This window comes from Lemur catta, chromosome X (genome assembly GCF_020740605.2).
Source record: "Lemur catta isolate mLemCat1 chromosome X, mLemCat1.pri, whole genome shotgun sequence".
Lineage (NCBI taxonomy): Eukaryota > Metazoa > Chordata > Mammalia > Primates > Lemuridae > Lemur > Lemur catta.
The window spans coordinates 54,674,445-54,698,069 of record NC_059155.1 but is presented as its reverse complement, the minus strand read 5'-3'; the positions used below and the strand labels follow the sequence as shown (position 1 = coordinate 54,698,069).

The 23,625-nt window shown below is 48.0% G+C and overlaps 1 protein-coding gene across 1 annotated transcript in view; it reads right to left on the bottom strand.

Moving 5' to 3' along the window:
- Positions 1 to 23,625, bottom strand: part of FGD1 (FYVE, RhoGEF and PH domain containing 1) — a 43,236-nt gene that overhangs the window by 1,016 nt on the left and 18,595 nt on the right. The window contains exons 2-17 of the mRNA XM_045537601.1: positions 20,813 to 20,986; positions 20,314 to 20,491; positions 19,745 to 20,186; positions 18,024 to 18,113; positions 17,143 to 17,291; positions 15,675 to 15,831; positions 15,432 to 15,570; positions 9,251 to 9,309; positions 8,979 to 9,125; positions 8,485 to 8,577; positions 8,238 to 8,317; positions 3,180 to 3,210; positions 2,569 to 2,670; positions 2,072 to 2,197; positions 1,733 to 1,894; positions 498 to 641 (exon numbers count right to left, since the gene is read on the bottom strand). Coding sequence (XP_045393557.1) covers positions 498 to 641; positions 1,733 to 1,894; positions 2,072 to 2,197; positions 2,569 to 2,670; positions 3,180 to 3,210; positions 8,238 to 8,317; positions 8,485 to 8,577; positions 8,979 to 9,125; positions 9,251 to 9,309; positions 15,432 to 15,570; positions 15,675 to 15,831; positions 17,143 to 17,291; positions 18,024 to 18,113; positions 19,745 to 20,186; positions 20,314 to 20,491; positions 20,813 to 20,986 — 2,273 coding nt within the window. The remainder of the gene's footprint in view (positions 1 to 497; positions 642 to 1,732; positions 1,895 to 2,071; positions 2,198 to 2,568; positions 2,671 to 3,179; positions 3,211 to 8,237; positions 8,318 to 8,484; positions 8,578 to 8,978; positions 9,126 to 9,250; positions 9,310 to 15,431; positions 15,571 to 15,674; positions 15,832 to 17,142; positions 17,292 to 18,023; positions 18,114 to 19,744; positions 20,187 to 20,313; positions 20,492 to 20,812; positions 20,987 to 23,625) is intronic.

Here is a 23,625-nt window from a genome sequence, read left to right as displayed (position 1 = left end):
TTTGCATCTGGTCCCCTCTTTTCCTACCCGTGCTCAAGAACCTTCTGTGACTCTACTGTTATCAACAGGAGAATGTCTGAACTAGGGCTAAAATGTAGGCTGGTTCAAATCCCTGCTGTCTCCTACAATCCCACAGCAGCTGAGCTGTTCTCTTTCGTGTACCAAATAATGTTTTCAGGCCTTTGCACTATTGTCCCATCTGCGTATTCTTCTCTGCTCCAAACTGGACCTAGCAGTGTCCCATCTCCACTCCTGCTTCCTCTAGGAAGCCAGCCCCCCCAATCTCACCCCAGTTTTTCCTACATACCTTGGCCCACAATCACTCCTTGTCTCTGGCTGGTCTTTGTCTCCCAAGGGTGGGGCTTCTGATTTCCCCCTAGGTTGAGTTAGGCTTACCCTATCCCCCAAAGCCAAGGAGAGGTCAAGGACTGGAAGGAAGTGGGGGAAGCCTGGCTTTGCCAGGTGGCTGAAAGGACTCAAAGGAGTAGGATGCACACCTGAGGGGCTCCATAGATGTACAGCACCAAGGGTTCATTCTCCGGGACCACGAACCATGCCTTGTGCCATCCTTTCCCACCCTTCTCCATGTAGTGCAGGAAACTACAGATGACGCTGTTCTCCGCAGCCACTGAGGCCTGTTTCTGTTGCCAGAGACAGGGGGTGAAGGAGGTGGGGGTGGAATCAGTGTTGACAGAAGGCCTAGCCTGGCTCCTCTTGGCATTAACACCCCTTTCAGTGTAGGGATTGCTATTCCCATGTCTCATGGAGACCCTGAAGCTCAGGTGGCAGGAATGATTTGCCCAGTGTCACCTAGTGAGTCAGCTAGAGTTGAGATTCAAAGCCAGGCTTGTCTGCCTGGTTCAGGCCATGGCTGCTGCCTCTAAAAGCCAGTAGAAGGGGTGTACAGATCTCAGTGGCGGCATCTAAATGCCAGTCAGGTGTTCTTTCTTCCGTCAGTCCATTTTTTCCTCAAGTCATTCATGCATTTACAGCTCACCTGTTTTCATTTCATCACACATCTATTTCCCTACACTCAGCAAGAGGCAGTCTAGCGTCTAGCATTGTGGGTGTGGTGGTGGTGGGGTTGTTGGTTAAGGATCCCGGCTTGAGATAAAAGTATATTGACTTGGAGGGAGAACACCAAGAGCCGTTGTGAGGATCAAATGAATTAATATATGCAAAGCATTTAGAATAGTTCCTGGCACAGAGTAAGTGCTCTTAAGTGTTAAAATAAATGCCTTGATTTGTTTAAAAATGTGTGTATGTGCACATGCCTAGAAAGATAGGAAGGATATGTGTCAACAGTGTAACTTCTGGGTATAAGGAATGTGGTGTTTTATTATTTTTTTCTTTATATTGTCCTATTTATGCTACTTTGTAATAAGAAAAGGCAATTTGTTAATTTTTAAAAATTCCAGCTCTGCCACTCATTTGTTGTGTATCTTGGGCAAATAACCTCTCTGGGCCTCCATTTCCTCATTTGTAAAATAGGGTAATAATGGCATGGACAGAATAATTACTGTGAGAATTAAATGTCTGAAGCATGCTAATAAAAATTACTGTCTTTCATTCACTCTGGTACTTAATTTACTCAAGCCTGGGTCACTTGATCAGTGGAAGCACATAGCAGCCTATGGTTTCAGAGCGGCCCAGGCCTTCTCACGCACACTGGGTAAGTGGTTGGAGCCCATTTGGTCACTGTGAGAAAGCTGGTCAGGGGCCTGGCTCTTACCTCCAGGATGGACCTCCGGCGCTGGGGAGTATGCTGGCTGCAAGCTGGACTGCTCCCGGGCACCCCGTGCAAGGCCACATAGCAGTCAGTGCACACACGGTTGGAGCGGTTGTTGTCATAGACGAGGCGGGCCCGGAACTCAGAGCACTTCCCACAAACCACCTGGGGTGGCAAGTGGGTAAGAGCAGCCTGATTCTAGCAGGCCTCCCCCTTCAGTGTACCAACTCCCACAGCAGACTTGTGGCCTCCCCCCACTTGGAGGGTACCCACTCCCAAGTGGGCCTTCCGGCTGCCAGCCTGTCCCCTCCCTAGCTCTGCCCCTGCCCCCCCAACACTCACATGCCCGCAGGCCTTGCAGTGGTGCCTGCGTTTGGTGATGGAATTGAAGGGCTCCTGGCAGCGCATGCACATGGTTACTTCCTTTTCCCGGATGGGTGTAGGTGCCCGCTTCCCAAGATCCACGTTCTGGGGGGGAGGGTCGGGTCCCAGGTCAGAGACGGCTACTGTCCCTCCCAGTCCAGCCAGCCCTTGCCCCTAGGCTTGGATCATCATGGCGGGAGGGTGGGTGGCAGCAGACACTTTGAGAAGACCTGCCTTGAGTCCTAGCTCTGCTCCTACCTCACTGGGCTACTGAAGGGGAGTCATTTCTTTCTGGGCCTTGGTTTCCCCAGTGATTTCTCTGTGACTCTACCAACAAAAGACTGTGCTTCTGAGGTCATGCATTGCCTCTGTGCTCTTTACCCTCTGGGAACTGGAGAGGATCATCTCAGGGTCAAGTGAGGACTTGGAGGCCTGGAAGGGGTCCCAGTGCAGGGGGAGAGAGTGGGGACTCTTACTGGAGAGTTGGGGGGGGTGTCTTCATCTTCCCTGTTTGTTGAGTTCAATAGTTTGAAGGTCTCCAGCGTCTGTTCATGCTTCAGGAGGGTGGAGTTGATGGCCTGAGGAGGAGGTATAAGAAATGAAGTCCGATCACCCTATGGGCCATCCACTTCTACTCTCACCTCTCTTTCCTATGCCCTAGCCTGAAGTCGGAAAAGTTGGGTTCTAGGCCCAGCTCTGTCCCTGTTAGGCAGATGACCTTGAGCAAATCCCTTCTCAAATCTAGGTCACAGTGTTAAAATTGTAAAACGGGGGATGGGGAGCAGTGGCTGAAAAACCTCAGGCGGACTTCCTGACCATTGTCTGGGTTTAAAACTTTACAGGGCTTGACTCACTGGGATTATACCCTCAGAGTAACCAGCTTTCTAAAAGAAGAGTTTGTGAGTTTCTGCTTAACCTCTGCACCCCTTAGCTTGCTTATCTGTAATATGGGGATGGTAAAGTTTGTTGGAAGGCAGGTGTCCAGGCCCATTCTGGTCAGATGTGTTTTGGGGGAGAGTCTACCAACCCCACAGAGACCTGTTAATACTCTTCCAGCCCCCTACCACAAAGCCTTCTTGGATGTTACCTGGACCCAGTCTTTCTTCTCCTCCTCAGTCCTTGGGGAGAAAAAAAGAAAGATGTTGGGTTAGGCAGGCCAACAAAAAGCAACTGGAGTGGTAAAGAGCAGGTATTTTGAAGTCAGACAGACCTGGGTTTGATCCTCTGCTTCTTCATTTATTACTTGTGTGACCTTGGGCAAGTCACTTAAACTGTTTGAGTTTATTTATTCAACAATTACTAATACCTTCCAGACCCTGTGCTAGGAACTTAGGCCCCAGAGAGGACCCTGCTCTCAAGGAGCTCGTGGTCTAGTGGAGGAGACAGACGGGGACAATGCCAGGGGATGGATCAGTGCCCTGCAAATAGGGCTGAGGAGCCTAGAGGAGGGGACATGCCCTAGCCTGAAATTTGGGTGGGGACTTTTTTTAAATTTTTAATAAAACAAAAATATAAATAGAGATGGGATCTCACTATGTTGCCCAGGCCAGGCTGGTCTTTTTTTTTTTTTTGAGACAGTCTCAACTCTGTTGCCCAAGCTAGAGTGCCATGGCATCAGCCTAGCTCACAGCAACCTCAAACTCCTGGGCTTAAGCAATCCTACTGCCTCAGCCTCCCGAGTAGCTGGGACTACAGGCACGCACCACCATGCCCGGCTAATTTTTTCTATATATATTTTTAGTTGTCCAGATAATTTATTTCCATTTTTTTGGTAGAGATGGGGTCTCGCTCTTGCTCAGGTTGGTCTCAAACTCCTGAACTCAAACGATCTACCCGCCTTGGCCTCCCAGAGTGCTAGGATTACAGACGTGAGCCACCGCGCCCGGCCGGGTGGGGACTTTTAAGGAAGGTTTTCTCAAGGAGGTGCTAGGCCTCAGGTAGAAGGGTAAGGGTGAAGTGTGTGAGAAAGACTGTGGAACATACAAGAAACCACATCAATAATTTTGTGTTGCTGGGATGTCAAGTTTGAAAAAGGGGGGCAGTTTTGTTTTTTTTTTTGAGACAGAGTCTCACTCTGTTGCCTGGGCTAGAGTGCCGTGGCATCAGCCTAGCTCACAGCAACCTCAAACTCCTGGGCTCAAGTGATCTTCCTGCCTCAGCCTCCCGAGTAGCTGGGACTACAGATGCATGCCACCATGCCAAGCTAGTTTTTCTATTTTTAGTTGCCCAGCTAATTTTTTTTTTCTATTTTTTCTAGTAGAGAGAGGGTCTTGTTCTTGCTCAGGCTGGTCTGGAACTTGTGACCTCAAGTGATCCTCCCGCCTCAGCCTCCCAGAGTGCTAGGATTACAGGCATGAGCCACTGTGCCCAGCCAGTTTTTATTTTTTTTCATTTGTAAAATGGGGATGATGATTATCACTATCTGGGTTGTTCTGATCAGTAACTGAGGTGACTTGTATCAAGTGCCCAGCACGATGTCTGGTACACTAGAGGCTCAATCACTGTGAGTTCTCCTTCCCTTTGCCCTCCTTCCCTGACTCTCCTGCCTCTGTCCTGGTGCAGCCTCATGAACTGCTCACTAGGAATAGGATCCAGCCTCTCTGTTGCCTCCTATCTGGTCTCTTTTAATTTCCTTCCATATCTACACTCCAGACATCAAAAATATTTTTCTAGGCCGGGCGCGGTGGCTCACGCCTGTAATCCTAGCACTCTGGGAGGCCGAGGCAGGTGGATCGCTCAAGGTCAGGAGTTTGAGACCAGCCTGAGCAAGAGTGAGACCCCATCCCTACTAAAAATAGAAAGAAATTATCTGGCCAACTAAAATACATATAGAAAAAATTAGCCGGGCATGGTAGCACATGCCTGTAGTCCCAGCTACCTGGGAGGCTGAGGCAGGAGGATTGCTTGAGCCCAGGAGTTTGAGGTTACTGTGAGCTAGGCTGACACCATGGCACTCACTCTAGCCTGGGCAACAGAGCAAGACTCTCAAAAAAAAAATGTATTTTTCTAATGTGAAAGTCTGACTGCATCTTTAGAACCACTTCATAAAAAATTAAGGGTTTGAGTCAATATTTAGCTATAAGAATGTCCACTTAAATGTTACTAATATTTATTATAGTGAAAAATTGGAAGCAGCTTAAGTGTCCAACAACAGGGGATCAGGTAAAAAAAAATGATGGCGCATCACTACTGCAAGAGAACATTAATGATGTAGAAAGATGTTTATAATATGTTAAGTGAAAAGAACATATATAAAATATACCTAGTATGCCATTTTTGTATAAAAATATTTATGTAATATGAGTGTTTACATTTGTCAAAACTCATCCATGGTACACTTAACAACTGTGCGTTTCACTGTATGAAAATTTTGCCTCATGAAAAGTGGGGGCTTTAAACGAATACTGGGCTCTAGTTAATGATTTGCATGCCAGACTCTCGAGGGGTGATGTGTAGTGAGGGATGCAGCTTATTTTGAAATGCATTAAGAAAATCAAATGGATTCGTGGATGGATAAAAGGATGGATGCCTGTATGTGATAAAGTAAATTTAGCACAATGGTAAACACTTATAGAATCTAAATGGTGGGTTTATAGGTGTTCACTGTATAATTCTTTCAACTTTTCTATATTTTGGAAAACTTTCATAATAAAATGTGGAAAGAAATGGCCTGAAAGGGGTTATTTCTGGGTGGTAGGGTTCTGGTGAGATTGTACTTTATTCTGATTGTATTGTTTTAAAAAATTGACTCATCTATATTTTCTAATTCATAATTTATTTGCAATAAACAAGTGCTGCTTTTGATTTTTAACAGCCATAATAGTGTTTCTGGCCATTCATGCTGAAGTATATATGGGAGAGGTGACATGATATTTTTAACTTATTTTAAAATGGTTCTGCAAAGACATATATGGCAAAATGTCAATAGTTGTTGACTCTTAAATCAGTGGTTCTAAACTCTGATGCATACATTAAAGTTACCTGGAGAGCTTTTTTAAAACGTTCCATGTTCAGGGTATACTCCATACCAATTAAATCAGAATCTCTGGGGGTGGGTCCCAGGCATCAGTATTTTTTAAAAAGCTCCCCAGCTGATTCCAAGGGTCGCTGAGGTTGAGAACCGGTTGTCTCAGTTGTGGGCATATGGGTGCTTGTTGTATTTCTACTTTTCTGGCTATCTGAAAATTTTCATTAAACAAAAACATTTTTGGAGGCAGTAAAAGTGATAAAAGTGATTGGAAAGGAAACCTTCCATGCCTTCCCACTGCCACTAGGAGGAAACCCTATACTGCTCAGCGGCCCCTTCTAGGCCCAGTGTCCCTCTGCAGACCTCTCCCTCTCTGCAGACAACGTGTCCCTATCACGTGGCTTGTCACTGCCCTGGACAGCCGGCAGTCTGCTTTGTTTTCATGGTAGGCCTCTGTGAGGCTCTCTCAGTCTCCCTGAGCTTCAAGGCCAGCTCTAGGCTCACTTCATCCTCCAGGAGGACACCCTTTAGCCCACATTCATCTGTCCCTCCCACCTCCATGCAGCCCCAGCCAGTCATTTCTCACTTTCTCTCAGCCTGATGTGCATCCAATTCTCTGGCCCTGACTGTGACCTTGATACCCTTTCACTCGGGCCCTCAGAAGGCAGCATGGACAGTGGTTAGAAACATGGACTCCAGGGCCAGATGGCCTGAGCTCCAGTCCTAGCTCTGTTCCTTTCTGGCTCAGGGCTCTTGGACACGGCACATAACTGTTCTATTCGTCAGTTTCCTCATCTGTAAGATGAGTTGATGGTAACAGTAGCTACTTCAAGAGTTGTCGTAAACATTCAACTAGTTAATTTAAACTTAAATTTTTCAGTTAAAATTCACTTAAAACAGTACCTGGCACAAGAGTAAGTCTCCATGAAATGTGAGCTATTATTATAATCATCCAAGTACGAGATGGATATGAAAGCTCTTCTGTTAAATGGCTGGGCATTTTACCCATGCTATTATTTTTAAATTTGTGTTCTAAAAATTTTCAAGCATACAGAAAAGTAGATAGGATAGCACAAGTATAATAAATATCTATAGATCTACTATATAGATACAAAAATCTATATTTTGCTATATTTACTTCATTTATATGTATATGCAGTCATGTGTCACTTAACGATGAAGAGTTCTGAGAAATGCGTCATTTAGGCAACTTTGTTGCAAGAACGTCATAGAGTATACTTATAAACCTAGATGGTATAGCCTACCACACACACCTAGGCTATATGGTGTAGCTTATTGCTTCTTGGCTACAAACCTGTACAGCATGTTACTGTACTGAATACTATAGGCAGCTGTAACACAATGGCAAATATCTGTGTATCTAAACATAGAAATGGTACAGTAAAAATACAATGTATTATAATTTTATGGGACCACCACTGTGTATACAGTCTGTCATGGACCAAAACATCATTAAGCAGCACACTGTATATGTGCACATATATGTATGTAGGTATATATGTGTGTATACATGCATGTGTGTGTATATGCATACGTATCTTGGGGGTGATGAACCATTTTAAAATAATTAACAGACATCATGGTAATAAATCCTTAGCATGTATCACTGAAAGGCCATTCTCCTATATAACTACTATACCATTATTACACCTAAGAAAGTTAGCAATAATTCCTCAATATCCAATGCTCAGTTCATATTCAAATTTTCCCTATTGTCCCACAAATGTGTTTTAGGGCTGTTTTTTCCCAAACTAGGCTCCTATCATGGACCAAGCATTGCATTTGTTTGACATTTCTCTTAAATCTATGAATCTACAATAAACTATTGATAGTGTTATTCATGTTAGGATTAGTATCCCACTCTTCCCTCTCCTCTAACAAAACCCACCAGAAGAAATTCTTGTTTTTATCAGGGAGAGCTTATTCATTTTCCAAAAGGCCCTCCTGGCAGGAGTGTTACCTTTCCCCACATCATGAAGTACTCACCCTGGGTCCAGTGGTGTCTAGCCCTCAGGGATCACCCCCAGTGCTGAAGAGCAAGCTTGCATCTTTGGGGAAAGGTGCCTACCCTTTCTCTGGAACAATCTCTAGGCCTGGAACGCCTCAGCATATCTGAAGGAAAGAGGGGCCTGGAGAGGCATAGGCAAGGGCAAGTACCTGGCCTGGAGCTCCAGGGAGCGCTGCTTTCCTGACACCAGGAAGGTCCGAGGCAGATTGAGGTTGGAGCTTTCCTTTAGCTGAATGGAGGGGAGAAATGGGCATGGTGAGGCCTACTGAGCTCCACAGGGCCCTAGCCCTCTGTACACATGCACACACAGACGCGGGGTCAAGACTAGCATGCCTTTGTTTCTCCCAACAACAATGCCCCACTCCAGGTTCCCAATTCCCACCTCCAGGTGCTCACCTCCATGCCATCTACATCAATGCGTGCCCGCACGCTAAACTTCTGGCCAAGGAGCCGCAGCCTGGGCACGCAGTAAAGGAGGCGGTCGTTGAACTAGGAAGGAAAAGGTTTGGGATGTATGTGCAGGGGACCTAATGGGGATGTGGCCCAGCTCCCTACCCCTATTGGACTCCTGAAGCTTTATTGCTGAGGACTCAAGGTAATACATGGAGAAAAGACAGCCCTGCTTGGGCACAGGAGTCACAGGGAAAAATCCTAGGCATGGAAGAAACTTCCTAGTGGGTGGCCTTGGGCAAGTCACTTCCCTGTAAGACTTAGTTACCTCATCTGTAAAGTAGAGAAAAATAATTCCTAGTGTAGGTAGTGAAAATACAATGAGTTACCAGAGGAGAGAATGGCTAGTGGGAGGTACAGTCTTGAGTAAGCATCAGGTCTATATGTGTGTGTGTGGAGGGGTGGCATGGCCCACCCACAACCCCATGCGTGGCACTTACTAGTATGAGGTATCGGTCTTGAGTGGTCCCATTCTTTGCTGACAGCTTAAGGATGTGGCCTTCTTTTATGAGCTCTTTGGTGGGGCTGACAATGTCCTCCTCACCCCCTAGCAGCTCATATACCTTCAGCAGCTTGTGCATTCGCTCCTGGCAGAAGACAGGGTTGCCAGCCTCCCCTCAGATGCCCACAAGTCACAAGCTCCCCCGACCCCAGGACAGAGACACCATTGGTGGGTGGCCAAGGAAGGGCAGGGGCTAGAAGGGCCACTCACCATTTTGCGGATGGCAGCATTAGAGTGCTCTGCTGCTGTGGCTATCAGCTCCAGGGACTCTATAGGTATGTAGAGAGGAGGTCAGATGGGAAACTAGCAGAGAGGAGGCTCCCATGGGACTTCTCTCCTCTGTGAAAACCTCCTCCTGGCTTGACCACACCCTCCCCATCCCATAAAGCACTAGCCTCAAAGATTTCCATAGCAACATCATTTAAAATCAGAAACTGTCTCAACATCACAATAACAGACTCACAGTACAAGGAATAGCTGGCAGCCAATAACATACAAGCTTGCCAAAATCATTATTATCATCAGTAACAACAGTAAAAGCTACATATGTAACTGGAATGACACATACCCATGTTTAACAAGTTGTCTCTGGATGGTGGGACTATGGGTGGTTTTTATTGTCTTCTTTAGATTTTTCTGTATTTTCCATATTTTTGACAAAGAACATGTATTACTTTTATAATCAGAAAAAAGCCACATGAAGAAACAAAGAGATGATCCTATTCTTTGTCTGAATAATTCTGATTATAGGTATCTATGCTAAAAAAATACACATTCTATGCACAAATACACTTTCATTGTCGTGGTGTTGACAACAATGCCAAACTGGAAACAAAAATGTCCAACTACAGGGGTTCAGTTAAATAAATTATGGTGCCTTCATATAATGGAATATTAAACAACTTTACAAAGTGATACTTACACAGGGCTTTTAATAATCTGGGAAATGCTCAGGGTATTTTAAGAAAAGAAAAGGATACAAACTTGTATATACAGAATGATCTCATTTTTACAAATATACATGTTTACAAAACATCAGGAAGAATACATGTCAAAATGTTGATCATGATTATTCTTTGGGTGCTCAGACCACAGGTGATTTTTTCCCCCTGCTTCTTTCATCTTTTCTGTAATTTCCATATTTCTTATAGTGACCAGGTATCATCAGAAAAATAAAGCTGAAATGAGCCCCTATATATCATTTTTTTAAGAGATAGGGTCTCACTGTGTCACCCAGGCTGGGGTGCAGTGGCACAACCACAGCTCAAGTGTTCTTCCTTCCTCAGCCTCCCAAGTAGCTAGGACTACAGGTGCATGCCACCATGCTAGACTAATTTAATTTTTTTTTTTTAGAGACAGGGTCTTGCTATGTTGCCCAAGCTGGTCTTGAACTCCTGGCCTCAAGAGATCCTCCCACCTTGGCCTCCCAAAGTGCTGGGATTACAGGTGAGAGCCACCACGCCCAGCCCTCTATATTATCTTCACACACTAACAAATCCCACTCATGCTTAAGGCCTGGCCGCAGCTTCACTGCATCCCACTCTGTATGTGCTAGATTTCTCCACTCAGAAGATGCACCTGTACTGGAGGAGCACAGGTGCTTCTGAAGAGGGTCCATACAGTTGGCAAACCAAGTCTTGTTTTCCTACGAGGTTCTCTCTGCATGACCAAGTGTTGATACTCTGGAAGACCTGTGGCCCCTGTCCCAGCTCAGACCTCCACATACCTTTCTGGTGCCAGGCTCTAAACTCCAACCCCTCTTCCACCCTGGCTTCCAGTAGGGGCTTTCTCACACAGCTTACTATCACTCCTCTGTTCAAATCTGCCCATGGCTCCCCTGTGCCTGCAGGATAAAGACCTAGCCCTTCAGCCTGGCATTTAAAGCCCTTGGTGATCTGGCTTCAGCTGACCACTCCAGTTTCCTCCACGTGCACCTCCCTAAACTAAGACTCAGAGAGAAGGCAGCCGCCCTAGGTTGTTTAGGTAGGGGGCAGCAGAGTTGGCATCAGGGCTGGGGCTGATCTCTCAGCTGCCTTTTCTCCTACACATTCTGCATTTCCCCCACCCCAGGGTAGGGGGCAGGCTGGCTGGAAGCCGTAGGCACACAAGCTCAGGCCTGTGTACACCGCTGGGCTCGGACTAGAGGCTTTGCTATAAGGAGTTCCGTCTAGAGATGTCTTATGTGGAGTATAGACTGGCATTTCCAGGAGGCCAGTGTCTGCAGGCTCTGTGTAGGGGTTCAGTGTGGGGATGTCAGTCCAGGATTTCACTTGGGGGTTCAGGCTAGGGAGTGCAGTTTGGGGAGCTTGATGTAGAGGCTTGGTCTGGAAGCTTTAGTTGGGCCTGGACTTAGCAGTCTGGGATCTTGGTTTGGAGTTCAGTCTTGGGCTCAGTGTAAGCAGTTGAGGCCAGGAGTTCCAGCTAACCTGGTTTGGAAAGTTCAGTCTGGGAGGTGGAAAGTGGGCAAGTCAGTCTGGGGAACCAGAGATATGATTCAGTGGGGCTCAGCCTGGGATTTTAGTCTGAGGGATAAAAAACAGCGAGTTCAGCTTAGGATCTTAGGCTCGGAAGCTTAGTGGGCACACCTCAGGCTAGCTCTCATTCAGAGATTCTCATTCTGAGCAGCTCAGAAAACCACCAGACTGGGAAGCTCTTTCTGGGAGTTCCATCTTTGGACTCAATATATGGGAGCTCAATCAGCCAAGCTCAAGCCCTGAGGTTCACTCTAGGGGCTCGGATAGGGTTGGCATTGGTACAAAACAGGAAGCTAAATTTGGTAGGCTCGATCTGGGGGCTGATTTTAAGGGGATTCAGTATGGAGGGTGTTAGCCAGGGCATTCTATCTTTTTCTTGGATTATCTCATTTATCTGCAAAACAACTCTATGTGGTAGGTTAGGGTTATCACCCCCATTCTACATGTGACAAAACTGAGGCTGAGAGGCTGGGAAGCTTGCCCAAGGACACAGAGTTGACAAAAGGGCCTTTCTCTGGAGCCCACTCTAGGGAGTTGACACTGGCAGCTCACTTTGGGCGTCCAGTCCAGGGAGCTCATCTGGGGAAATTCCACCTGGGCATGTCATGCTGGGGATCCAGTATGGAATTAAAACTGCAGTATGGAATTAAAACTGCAGAACTGAGTCCTGGGAGCTCAGTGTGGTTCTGTGGGGGTCTGAGTGGAGAAATGAGATGGGAGGCTCCTTCTGGGGACCCCAGTCGGATAGGTATAATGTGTGGAGACTCAGTATGGCAGTGAGTGGCCCTTCTTGGGTCTCAGTAAAAAGCCCAGTCTGGAAACCTTAGTCTGCTGGACTCAGCCTGACAATATCAATCTGTGAATCCAAGTCTGGGAGACAGAAAACAGGGGGTTTCGTCTTGGGGAAGTCAGTCTGGAAATTGAGACTGGGAAGATCAGACTAGGTGCTTAGCCTGGGTGGCCTAATTTGGAGGACAATCTAGGGTGTTAGTCTGGGGGCTCAGAAAGGGACTCTCAAAAATAGGGGTTTCCAGTCTGGGGACTTGGGCTAGGGAGAGCACAGTCTGGAATTTGTCTGGAGCTTAGTCTGGGCTGCTCAGTCTCAGGGTTTCCTCTGGGTTCACACTGGGGAACTCTGGGAGGGCTCAGTGAGGTTTCAGTGTGAGGGATACTAAATGGGGGGATTAATCAGTTTGGCAATACCCATCTATAGACTCGTGGCCAAGGAGATCAGACTGGGAAGCTCTTTTGGGGGAATCTCACTCTGGGACCTCAGGATGAGGACTCTGATTGGGAAGCCACTCTCAGGGCTCAGGGTGGGGAGAGCATTCTGGAGGCCTATCTGGGCATCTGCAACTGGGACCTCAGACAGGGCTTAATCTGAGAGCTCGGGCTGAAGATGTCAGGGCTCATCTCAGGGAATCAGTCTGGAAGGTTCTTTCTAGAGGTTTAGGTTATGTGGCTCATCCTGGCACCTCAGTGGGGGCTCTTATTTGGGGTACTTACTTGGTCTGCAGATGTCCATCTGTAGAACTCAGCTAGCAAACTTTCTAGGGGTCTAGTTCTTTCTAGAGATCCAGGCTTGGCAGCAACATGCCCCATCTGGTGGGGTGGAGGGGGCTCAGTTTGAGAAGAGGACACAAATGTCTGCTCTCCATTCTTTTTAAGAGATGTGGTCTTGCTCTGTTGCCCAGACTGGAGTGCACTGGCACGATCCTATCATAGCTCACTGTAACTTTGAACTCCTGGGCTCAAGTGATCCTCCTACCTCAGCCTCCTGAATAGCTAGGAATACAGGTGTACCCCACCACATCCGGCTAATTTTTTTCCATTTTTTATAGAGATGGGGTCTTGCTATGTTGCCCAGGCTGGTCTCCAACCCCTGGCCTCAAGTGATCCTTCTGCCTTGGCCTCACAAAATGCTGGGATTACAGGCACAAGCCACCATGGCTGGCCTGCTCCCCATTGTTGTGGCTTCCAAAACTGCACATTTTCCTGGTTTTCCTCCCAGGAAAGGGCTGCTCCTTTTAAGTCTCCTTTGCTGATTCCACCTCCCTGAGCTTTGTCCTTGGCCCCCTTTTCTCTTCCATTTACACTCATCCCCTTTGGTGATTTTGGCCAACCCCATGGCTTTGAATACTATCTATGTGCCAATGACCTCCAAATCTTTCCCTGGAATTCTAGACTCATCTAACTGCCTAACTGGCAGCTCACTTTGAATATGTCCAAAATCAAACTCCTGAGCTCATCTCAGGAACCATCACCACAGTGAAAAACCTGCAAATCATTCTTGACTCTCTCCCAAGGCCCACATCCACTCTATCCTAGTCCTTTCAGTGCTAACTTTTGAATAGAATATATCCTGAATTCAACCATTTCTCATCACTTCTACCACTACTATCCTCATCCAAGCCAACTTTTCTCACTTAGATTACTGTAAGAGCCTTCTAACTGATTTGTTGGCTCTCTTTTGCTTCCCAAGTAATCCAGATCAAAACTTTCCTATGGCTACCCACCACACTCAGAATAGAATCCATCTCCTTATCTTGGCCTTCAAAGTCCTATTCCTCTCTCCAACCTCACTTCTACCATTCTACCCTCACTTGACATGTTTGGGTCACACTGGACCTCTTAAGAGTCGGTTCAGAGATATGCAAGCTGCCTACCACCCCACCTACTCCAATCTCCCTCCCGCCTTGGGGACTCTGTACCTGCTGTTGCCTCTGCCTGGAATGTGTTCTACCCCAATTGGCACATGATTACCTTCTTCTTGTTATTCAGGTTTTGACTCAAATGTCTTCTATCCAGAGAGGCCACCCAATCTAAAGTAGGCACCCCAGTCACTGTCACATCATTCTCTTCTAATTCTCTGAATTACACTTAGCATCTATCTAATATTCTCCTGTATATTTATTACTTTTGTTTATTGTCTCTCTCCCCAACTAGAATATATGCTCCCTGAGATCAAGGACCTTGTCTGTTTTGTTCACCTCCGTATCACCAGTGCCTAGAATAATGTACAAATCATTGAAGTGCTCAGTAAATAGCTGCTAAGTTAATGAATGAATGATTGGAAATAACAGTCTGAGGAAGAGAGAAAGTAGGGTACACTCTGGGGAGCTCTATTTGGGGTATGACTCTATGGGGTGGGGCTGACACCAGAATGAGACTTTTCTAGTGGTTCAATGTGTAAGGAACTCAGTCTGGGGAGGAGGTATCTCAACCTAGAAATCCAAATCTGAGAGGTAGAATGTACGGGGTCCAGTCTGAGGTGCTCAGTTCTGGAGAGGTGAAGTCTGTGGGGCTCTGATCAGACTTGGACATTATTTTGGGAAGTTTATTCTGGGTAGTAGCTGGTGGACATGGAATGAAGCTCTAAATCTGGAGGATGGAAAATCAGGAGCTTGATGAGACAGGGTTCTTTCTGGGGAGCTCAGCTATAGGGATTCAGTGAAGAGGGCTGGGCCTGAGTGGGGTCAGTCTGGGCTTGCAACCTGATGGCATAGTCCCTGAAGGTTCAGGCTCAGTTTTATTCTGCACTTGGTACAACTTCATTTAGGGATGAGTCTGGGGGTCAGCCTTGGGGTCTTGGCCTACAAAGTGGATGGCTTCCTTTAGGGGATCATTCTGGGCATGCTCCTCCAACTCTGGGGTTCTAGTTGGGAAGTTCAGACTGAGGGACTTCTGCATGTTCTGTCTGGGTACTCAGACAGGGATCTCAAATTGGAGGTTCATCCTGGGGTCTCACTTCAGAGCCTCAATGTGGGCCTGTTGGTTTGGAGATCCTACTCTGGGATCTCAATCATGTAACCACGGAAGGCTGACATGTGAATGAAGTCTTGGGGTTCCGCCTAAGAGGTCCGGCCCAGGGCTATCAGTGTGGGGGAGCAGGGCAGGACCTGGGCACACACACTCACTTTGGGCATCCTTGCTGTCCGGGGAGCCATGGGGCAGCTTTAACAGATAGTCCTTGAGAAGCAGCTCATAGCGGGGGATGCGCTGCACAGGCTCCAGCATGTGGTGCTGCAATGTCAGGTTGCCACAGGCTTCCTCCTTCTGTGACAGGAGAAGCAGAGGGGCTGAGGTCTGGCTGCAGATTCCCCCCAAGTCCCTGAAGACCTCTCCTCCCCCAGGCTGCTCCATCCAGCTTTGTCACTTACCTGCACCTCATGGATGATGACTTTAAACTGGGTGGAGCGCTCTGTCCAGGTGTTGACCAGCTCCACAGCCCGGTCAAAGTTCTTCACATACTCGCCATACATCTTGAGGAAAGGCGCCAGCTTCTGCAGGATGTCCCCAATGCGTGGGTAGCGGTCCCTGGGGTGGAGGCAGGAGCTGATGTGGTCCTACTGATTCTCGAACCCTAGAATCCTCCCCTACAGGTCTCCAACCCCAGGCAGACCGCTCATCTTGGTCCTGGAAACCCACTTCTCAGCTAGTCTGCTCCTTAAGAAATACTGCTCACATCACGGGCCAATTAGGCTATATAGGCTAAGAGGCTCAGCTTGACTTGAGACCACGGTCTGGAACGCCACCTGCCCCAACTCTGCCCTGCTCGAGCACCAGAACTGATGTGTCTTAGAATACCTGCCCCGACCTTACTGCCAGGGCCACTTCATGCACTGATTATTGACTCTGTGCCCAGCCTTGTGCTGGGTGATGCTGGGGACCCGGAAATGAGTCACACACATCCAGTTGAGCCCTGAGAGGGTCACTGTCTGGTAGGGGAGGCAAAGTGACCATGCCCGGTCACATTCCTCCTTGGTCACAGTGTGTTATGGGAGACAAACAAACCAGACCTGGTCCTGGCCCTCTAGGGTCACAGGCTGGTAGAGAGACATGGGAACCAGGCTTCAGGCCAGCCCTCTGTGGTCACAGTCTGGTGAGGGGGACACCCTTTATGTAATAGGTATGGGGAACATGGAGATAATTTTAAGCAGGGGTAACATGGTCTGACTGTTGTTTAGAAAGACCATTTTGGTGGGTGGTGTAACCTCTATAGGGTGGACTGGAAGAGGAGAGCCTGGAGGCTGGGAGGCTGCCTATAAGCCCTGCCCTTCTACCTCAGGACTCAGGCACCATTTCCTCCCTGAATCCTACTCTAATCCCCACACTAGCCTTGGTCCACTTGTCTGGGTCCCCACAGCCTCCCATTCCCAGTTTTATCACAGCACTGATAAAAATAACAACATCTCACATTCATTGAACACTTATTATATACCGAGTACTAAGCTCTCTATGTGTATTAACTCATTTCATCCTTAAAACAATCCTACAAGGTAGGCGGTTATTATTTTCCCCATTTTATAGATGAGGAAACTGAGGCATAGCAACTTAAGAAACCTGTTCAAAGCTAGCAAGTGGCAGAGCCAGAATTCGAACTCAGCCAATTTGGCTGCTAACCTTACACTCTTGAGGGCTATGCTATTCCGTGATAATTCTCTGAGTCCTGGTCTGTGTTCCGCATTAGACTGGGAGGGCCTAGAGGCGGAGCTTGGACCTGATTCTTTCTGTGAAAGTCAGTAAGAGGAGAGGGCAGGCAGGGATGAACTCTTGTGTACACATCGGGGTCTGGGCTTGGAAGGCACACAGACAGGGGAGTGGGCAGCCTAGGTCTGGGCCCCTCACCATTCCTCCATGCGCTTCTCTAGCTCAGGCAGCAGGAACTGCTGGTGGAAGCAATAGATGGAGCAGATGTTAGAGAAGATGCCATGGACAACGTCGGCGGGGAAGGAACTGCGGTTCCGAGCCTCTTCCAGCAGCCGGGCACAGAACACCTGTGGGGCAGGGCAGGAGTGCTCAGTCCAGCTGGGCCTGGGACTTGGCTGGGGAAGGGGCAGCTTGTGGGTGAGGGAAGTGTTTGTGGGCAGCTTTGTGGAGCTTTGGGATCAGTGTTGGTCTTGAGACTGAGGAGAGAGGGAATGGAGTTAGGGTTATATATGGGGTTGCAATTCACATTGTCAAGGTTAGGACCTGGAATTAGGCATTGGAACAATGAGAAGTCAGGATCAGGGTCAAGGTTGGAATTAGATTCAGGTCAGAGAGAAAGTTGGAATTAGATCCATTCAGTTAAAAAACATTTTTGAGTGCCTACTGTGTGCCAGGCACTGTCCCAGAGGCTAGGATAGAGCAGTGAACATAGCAGACAAAAATCTCTACTCTCAGTGATTCCAGTGGATTTGGGATCAGGAATAGGGCCAGGGTTAGAAGGAGTTTCACAGCCAGGGGTAAATTCAGGATCTGGGTCAGAGTTAGTATTAGTTTCAGAGTCACAGTCACGGCCCAGGGTTAGGAGAGTGAGGGTTAGTATGAGGATCAAGCTTGGGGTCATAATCAGAGTTAGCTTCAGAGGCAAGCTGACTTCAAGGTCAGAGAGGGGTCTTATCATTTCCAGATTTCTGGCCATGATGGCGGGGACAATGGTGGGGTTGAGCTCAGGCCCTATCACTTCTTCCTTAGAGCTCACCTACCAGGTCCTGGGGCCCTGGGACCCCTGAAGGGTCACTCACCTGATCCAGGAGATGGAGCCTGGAAACATAGGCCTTCTCAGTTTGCAGGAGCTCATTGGCAATGTGAAACACCTTCTGCTGCACAGTCAACTGGAAAGGAGAAGAGGTAATCCCCTGAGCCATCACCCTCTACCCTAGCCCTCCCCCAAGCCCCCAGAATTCTTAGAACAGCTCACATGCTACCCTAAGCTTACTGCCAGCCTGTGATAACGCTGACCCCCATCTCTAGACCCATGAGCCCCCCAGCTTCACCCCTGACTCTCCAGTCTATCGTAAAGCCCACTACTCAATTCTGATGACATGCACTCCCTCATTCAGCCAGCCACTCATTCACCCATTCATTTGTTCTCTCTATTCATTCAGCATAGTGTAGTGGTTAAGCATGTGGGCTAGGAAGCCAGACTTCCTAGGTTCAAATCCTAGCTCTGTCATTCACTAGCTTGTATAAATTGTTTGCTCTGTATTTAAGACTCCTCATCTATAAATACAGATAATAATAAAACCTAAATCCATTTGTAATGGAGACAATTAAATAATTTTTTTTTGAGACAGGGTCTAGCTCTGCCACCCAGGCTGGGGTGCAGTGGTGTGATCATAGCTCACTGTAACCTTGAACTCCTTGTCTCAAGTGATCCTCCAGCCTCAGCCTCCCGAGTAGGTGGGACTACAGGTACATGCCACCATGCCCGGATAAGTTTTTTTCCATTTTTTTTTTTTCAGAGATGAGTTCTCACTATGTTGCCCAGGCTAGTCTTGAACTCCTGGCCTCAACTGATGATCTTCCTGCCTTGGCTTCCCAAAGTGCTAGGATTATAGGTGTGAGCCACTGTGCCCAGTCTAAATGATTTAATATAAACATAACACAGAAGACTCAAGATGAAGTAGTCTATAAATGTTAGTTATTTATTCACCCACTCAGTTCACTATCAACAAGGTCTTGCTGAGTACCTGGGGTGTGAGAAAGACACAAAAGTATAAAAATACATGAAACTCTTTGCCTGTTGACTCCATTTCCTATTTATTAGACCATATTTGCTGAGTACCTGCCATCCCAGCAGTCCCTAGCCTTAGCCCCCACTCTTGAGTTTGGTCCTGGTGGAGCAGAAATTCTGGCTGAGACCTAATTCAGGCGCAAGGATGCCTTTTGAAGAAATGGTAGGCTGCCAGGGCACAGAAAGGGGTCCCTGCTGCCAAGAGCCTTTATTTCCACAGCCTCAGGTTTCCACGGGGCTCTAGCTCTTGTGCCCATCCTCTAGCTGTTGGGAAGTCTCTTTGGATGTCAGAGACTTTCCATTTTATAAATAAAGAAACTGAGGCTTGTGGTAGGGGAGTGGAGAGAGAAGAGACTTGCCCAATGTCACACAGCTACTGAGTCACGGGATTTTCCAAATGGAACAGGCTTTAAAGAGTCCCAACCAGGATGCCCATCTTCCAGATGGAAAAACTGAGGTCCAGCTCGTGGCTCTCCGAAGAGGGTAGAACAACCTTCCTAGAGGGCATTTGGAACTGTGCATGGTCGTTTAGGTAGTCACAGTGACTGCGGGCAGGGCCAGGGGTTTGCTACTGGTATTTAGTACCAAGAGACCAGGGAAGATAAATATCCAAAATGGAAACAATGTCCTATTTTGAGAAATACTGAACTAGGGGAAGAACCAAGCATAAAAGCCAGGCTCCGGGTTTCTCCACGTGGTCCTGCCTCTTGGTGAACATGGGTCAAGTACCTCCACAGACTCCTGTCTCTCCAGCGGGGGCACTGGGATTTCTCTGTCCTTCTCCTCATCCTCCTCCTCGTCGTCCTCCTCCTCCAGGTCACTGTCAACCTCCTGGGAACCAGGCCGGTGGGGGTCGGCCAAGGCAACAGGAACATTGGCCAGGGCAGGGGGCCCAGGGCAGAGGCTGTGGCTGGGGGGCCCGTCATCACTGACGAAGCAGGTCTCCTCACTGTTGGATGGCGAGCTGATGCTGTCAATGCCGCTGTCCCGGTTGGGTACCTTCTCGCCGTCCCGGGGCCCAGGAGCCAGCAGGAACAGGCAGCGGGAGGCCTCACCCTCAGGGAGCTGGGGCACTGGTGGCTGCGGGGGTGGCTGTGGCAACATGGCTGGCTCTGGGGGACCTGGGCTGGGGCCAGGGGCTGGCCTATCCGAGGCGACAATCACAGGCTCTCTGAGGTAGGTGGCGGACACACATGGAGGCAGGGTATGAGCTTGACTGACAGGCCTCTCCTATGACTATCCCTTCCTGTCCCAGGTTCCCCCATCTCCCCATAGGGTCGTCCAGGGACCAGACTCACCTTTCAAACTTCTCAATCAGTGAGGATACTGCTGCAGAACTCGGGCTGGCTTCTACCCTGGGGGCCAGGCCCTTGGCCACTCGGGGGTCTGCAGGTAGTGGGCGTGATGGCGGAGGGGGGATAGGCTCAGGTGGGGGCGGCATCCGGGGCATCTGCAGGTAGCTGGGCTTTGGGGGGACTGGAGAGATGGATGGGGAAGAGGGAAGGGAGACCTTAGTCAGTTGGGTTTGGAGGTGGTTGTCATGGCCAGGCCACAACCCCCTCCACAAACCCTAGTCTGCACCTTTGCCTGAGGTGGCACATAGCAGGCCTGAGGTGAGATCCCAGTAGGCACGTATTAGCCCCATGCCACAGCTCCGCTGCTGGGTAGGTAGCACTGCCCTTGAGACCATGGTGCCCTCCTGTCCTAACAAGCTCTCTTCTCTGCCACTGGCCAACTTCTCCCCTGCTCTGTTCCCTCCCCTTGGCCTTTTCCCTGCTCCTTTCTGGAACCACTTACCCTGTGGCTTTGGGCCCGGTACCCGCTTCAGTGGCGAAGGACGCTGGCTGGGGGTTTCGGTGGGGGGGCCTGGGTCTGAGCGAAGCCGTTGGGGACCTTCTGGATGAGGCTCAAGGCTCTGGCCGGGGTCAAGGGATAAACTTTTAACCAGGATGCGGCTTCCCTGGTGCAGCCCTGCAGAAGGGAGAAACTGAGTGTGAAGTGACTGACTTTACCCCTCAGGGGACCAGGGAGTTGCCTGTCTTAGCAGGTATTTAGGGTGTTGGGTTTCCGTGAGTCCCTTTCCTGGCCACATTGCTTTTTTGGGAAGCCCCTACCCCAGCCCTCAGATGGAGAGCTAGGCCCAGGGCTGGGGCTGGCTGTTTTTATCAATAGATAAGAGTTCTTCGTGATGAGTGCACTGGTTCCATGTATGTCAGCAGGCATTATAACCAGGGAGTGCACGTGTTTGCAGCCCTTGTTTATACAGCCCCAATGGTATGGCGAGCATAAACCATACTTCACCCTTTTTTAAGGCCCTAAGAATATCTGGATGTTCTTGTCTAAAATTTTATACAGCTGAGTGTACATAAAAGTGATGAAATTGTATTTTTGTTTTTGAGACAGAGTCTCGCTCTTCTGCCCTGGCTAGAGTGCCGTGGCGTCAGCCTAGCTCACAGCAACCTCAAATTCCTGGGCTCAAGCGATTCTACTGCCTCAGCCTCCCGAGTAGCTGGGACTACAGGCATGCGCCACCATGCCCGGCTAATTTTTTCTATATATATTTTTAGTTGGCCAGCTAATTTCTTTCTATTTTTTTAGTACAGACGGGGTCTTGCTCTTGCTCAGGCTGGTCTCGAACTCCTGAGCTCAAATGATCCACCTGCCTCGGCCTCCCAGAGTGCTAGGATTACAGGCGTGAGCCACTGTGCCCGGCCTGAAATTGTATTTCATGAGCAAAAGTTTTTCTTCTTAAAATCCCAGCTTCTTACTAATCTGTACTACCCTCCTTTACTTCCACATTCACACATACTCAGCATCCAGAGTTCAGGTCACAGGAGCAATTTTAGAACGGCAAGTAGCAAATTGGGACAGTAGCACTGTCCCTCCTCTCTCACTGCATGTTCCCTAAAGTCACCTCTGTGTTTGGCCTTGGAGGAGATGACAGGTCATGCTTATAGAGAAGATTTGGTCTGGGAGGCAATGAGGGTCTCCCAAGGGATGACATGTTCCAAGAGAAGGAGTGTGGCGCTCACGTGGTCCTGGCTGGGCAGGGGGCTGTGGGAGTGCCTCAGATGATAGAGAAGTCAGGTGGGGCCTGAGAGGAGAGGGAAAAGCCTTGGATTCTAGGCTGACAGCCAGACATCCATCCTGTGGCAGGAGAGAGCCACAGAAAGCCCTTACGTAGGGAGAGATGCAGGCAAACAGGTGTGAGGACAAGAGAGTGTGCAACACTCAAGAGCTCCCAGAGGTACCACCGGCACATGCTGTCAGTTAAGTTATGGCACAGAAACATGGTCTCTCACTCACAGCCACAAAGGGTCTGTTACCCTGTATTACACGTAAATGACCAGTCACAAATGGGCCCGCTCAGTCACAAAAACACACGGTGTTATTTACACTGTTTCACACAGCTGGGGCTACACAAATTCAACCATCCATTCACCTGCCGTCACACTCCTGAAAGCCTGGTTACCCAGTCACAAAGACCCAGGGTCACAACCTCACATATGATCATACAGCCTCACAGCATCACACATACCTGCAAACACGGTCATGCACAGTCACAAAGACACACAATGGCAATTCTAGCATCTCACACACAGCTTCACACAATTGCCCAAACACATACCATCATATATCCAGTTACACACTCCTCAAACATGGTTCCACTGAGTCACAGTGTCATTTATACTGTGTCTCACAACTGCAGGGCCATGGAGTGTCACACACACCATAACACACACCATAATGTGCTTTCACGCACACCTGCAAATATGGTTACACATAAAGATTATAGTTCCACAGGGTCCATTATAGCATGTCAGAAACAACCTTACACAATAGCAAAAGAGCATAAAATCACATGCCACCACATACTCAGAAACACAGATACACAAACACAGATACATGGCATATAGCTGGCCCTTCATATCCATGGGTTCTACGTCCTCAGGTTGGTTGGTTGAAAATATTTGGAAAAAAACCTACAAAAAATAATACAACAAGACTTAAACCTAAGGTGTGAAACTGTAAGAATTCCTGAAGAAAATGTTGGAAAAACTCTTATAGACATTGGCCTAGGCAAAGAATTTATGAAGAAGACCCCAAAGGCAATCACAGCAACAACAAAAATAAATAAATGGGACCTGATCAAATTAAAAAGCTTCTGCACAGCCAAGGAAACTATCACAAGAGCCAACAGACAACCTACAGAATGGGAGAAAATATTCACATGTCACATATCTGATGAAGGGCTGATAACTAGAATCTATATAGAACTCACGAAAATCAGCAAAAAAAAAAAAAAAAATCAAACAACCCTATCAAAAAGTGGGTAAAGGACATGAACAGAAACTTTTCAAAAGAAGATAGACTAATGGCTAACAAACATATGAAAAGATGCTCAACATCTTTAATCATCAGGGAAATGCAAATCAAAACCACAATGAGATATCACCCAACTCCAGTGAGAATGGCCTTTATCAAAAAGTCCCAAAATAATAAATGTTGGCGTGGATGCGGAGAGACAGGAACACTCATACACTGCTGGTGGCACTGCAAACTAGTACAACCTCTGTGGAAAGCAATATGGAGATACCTCAAAGAGCTAC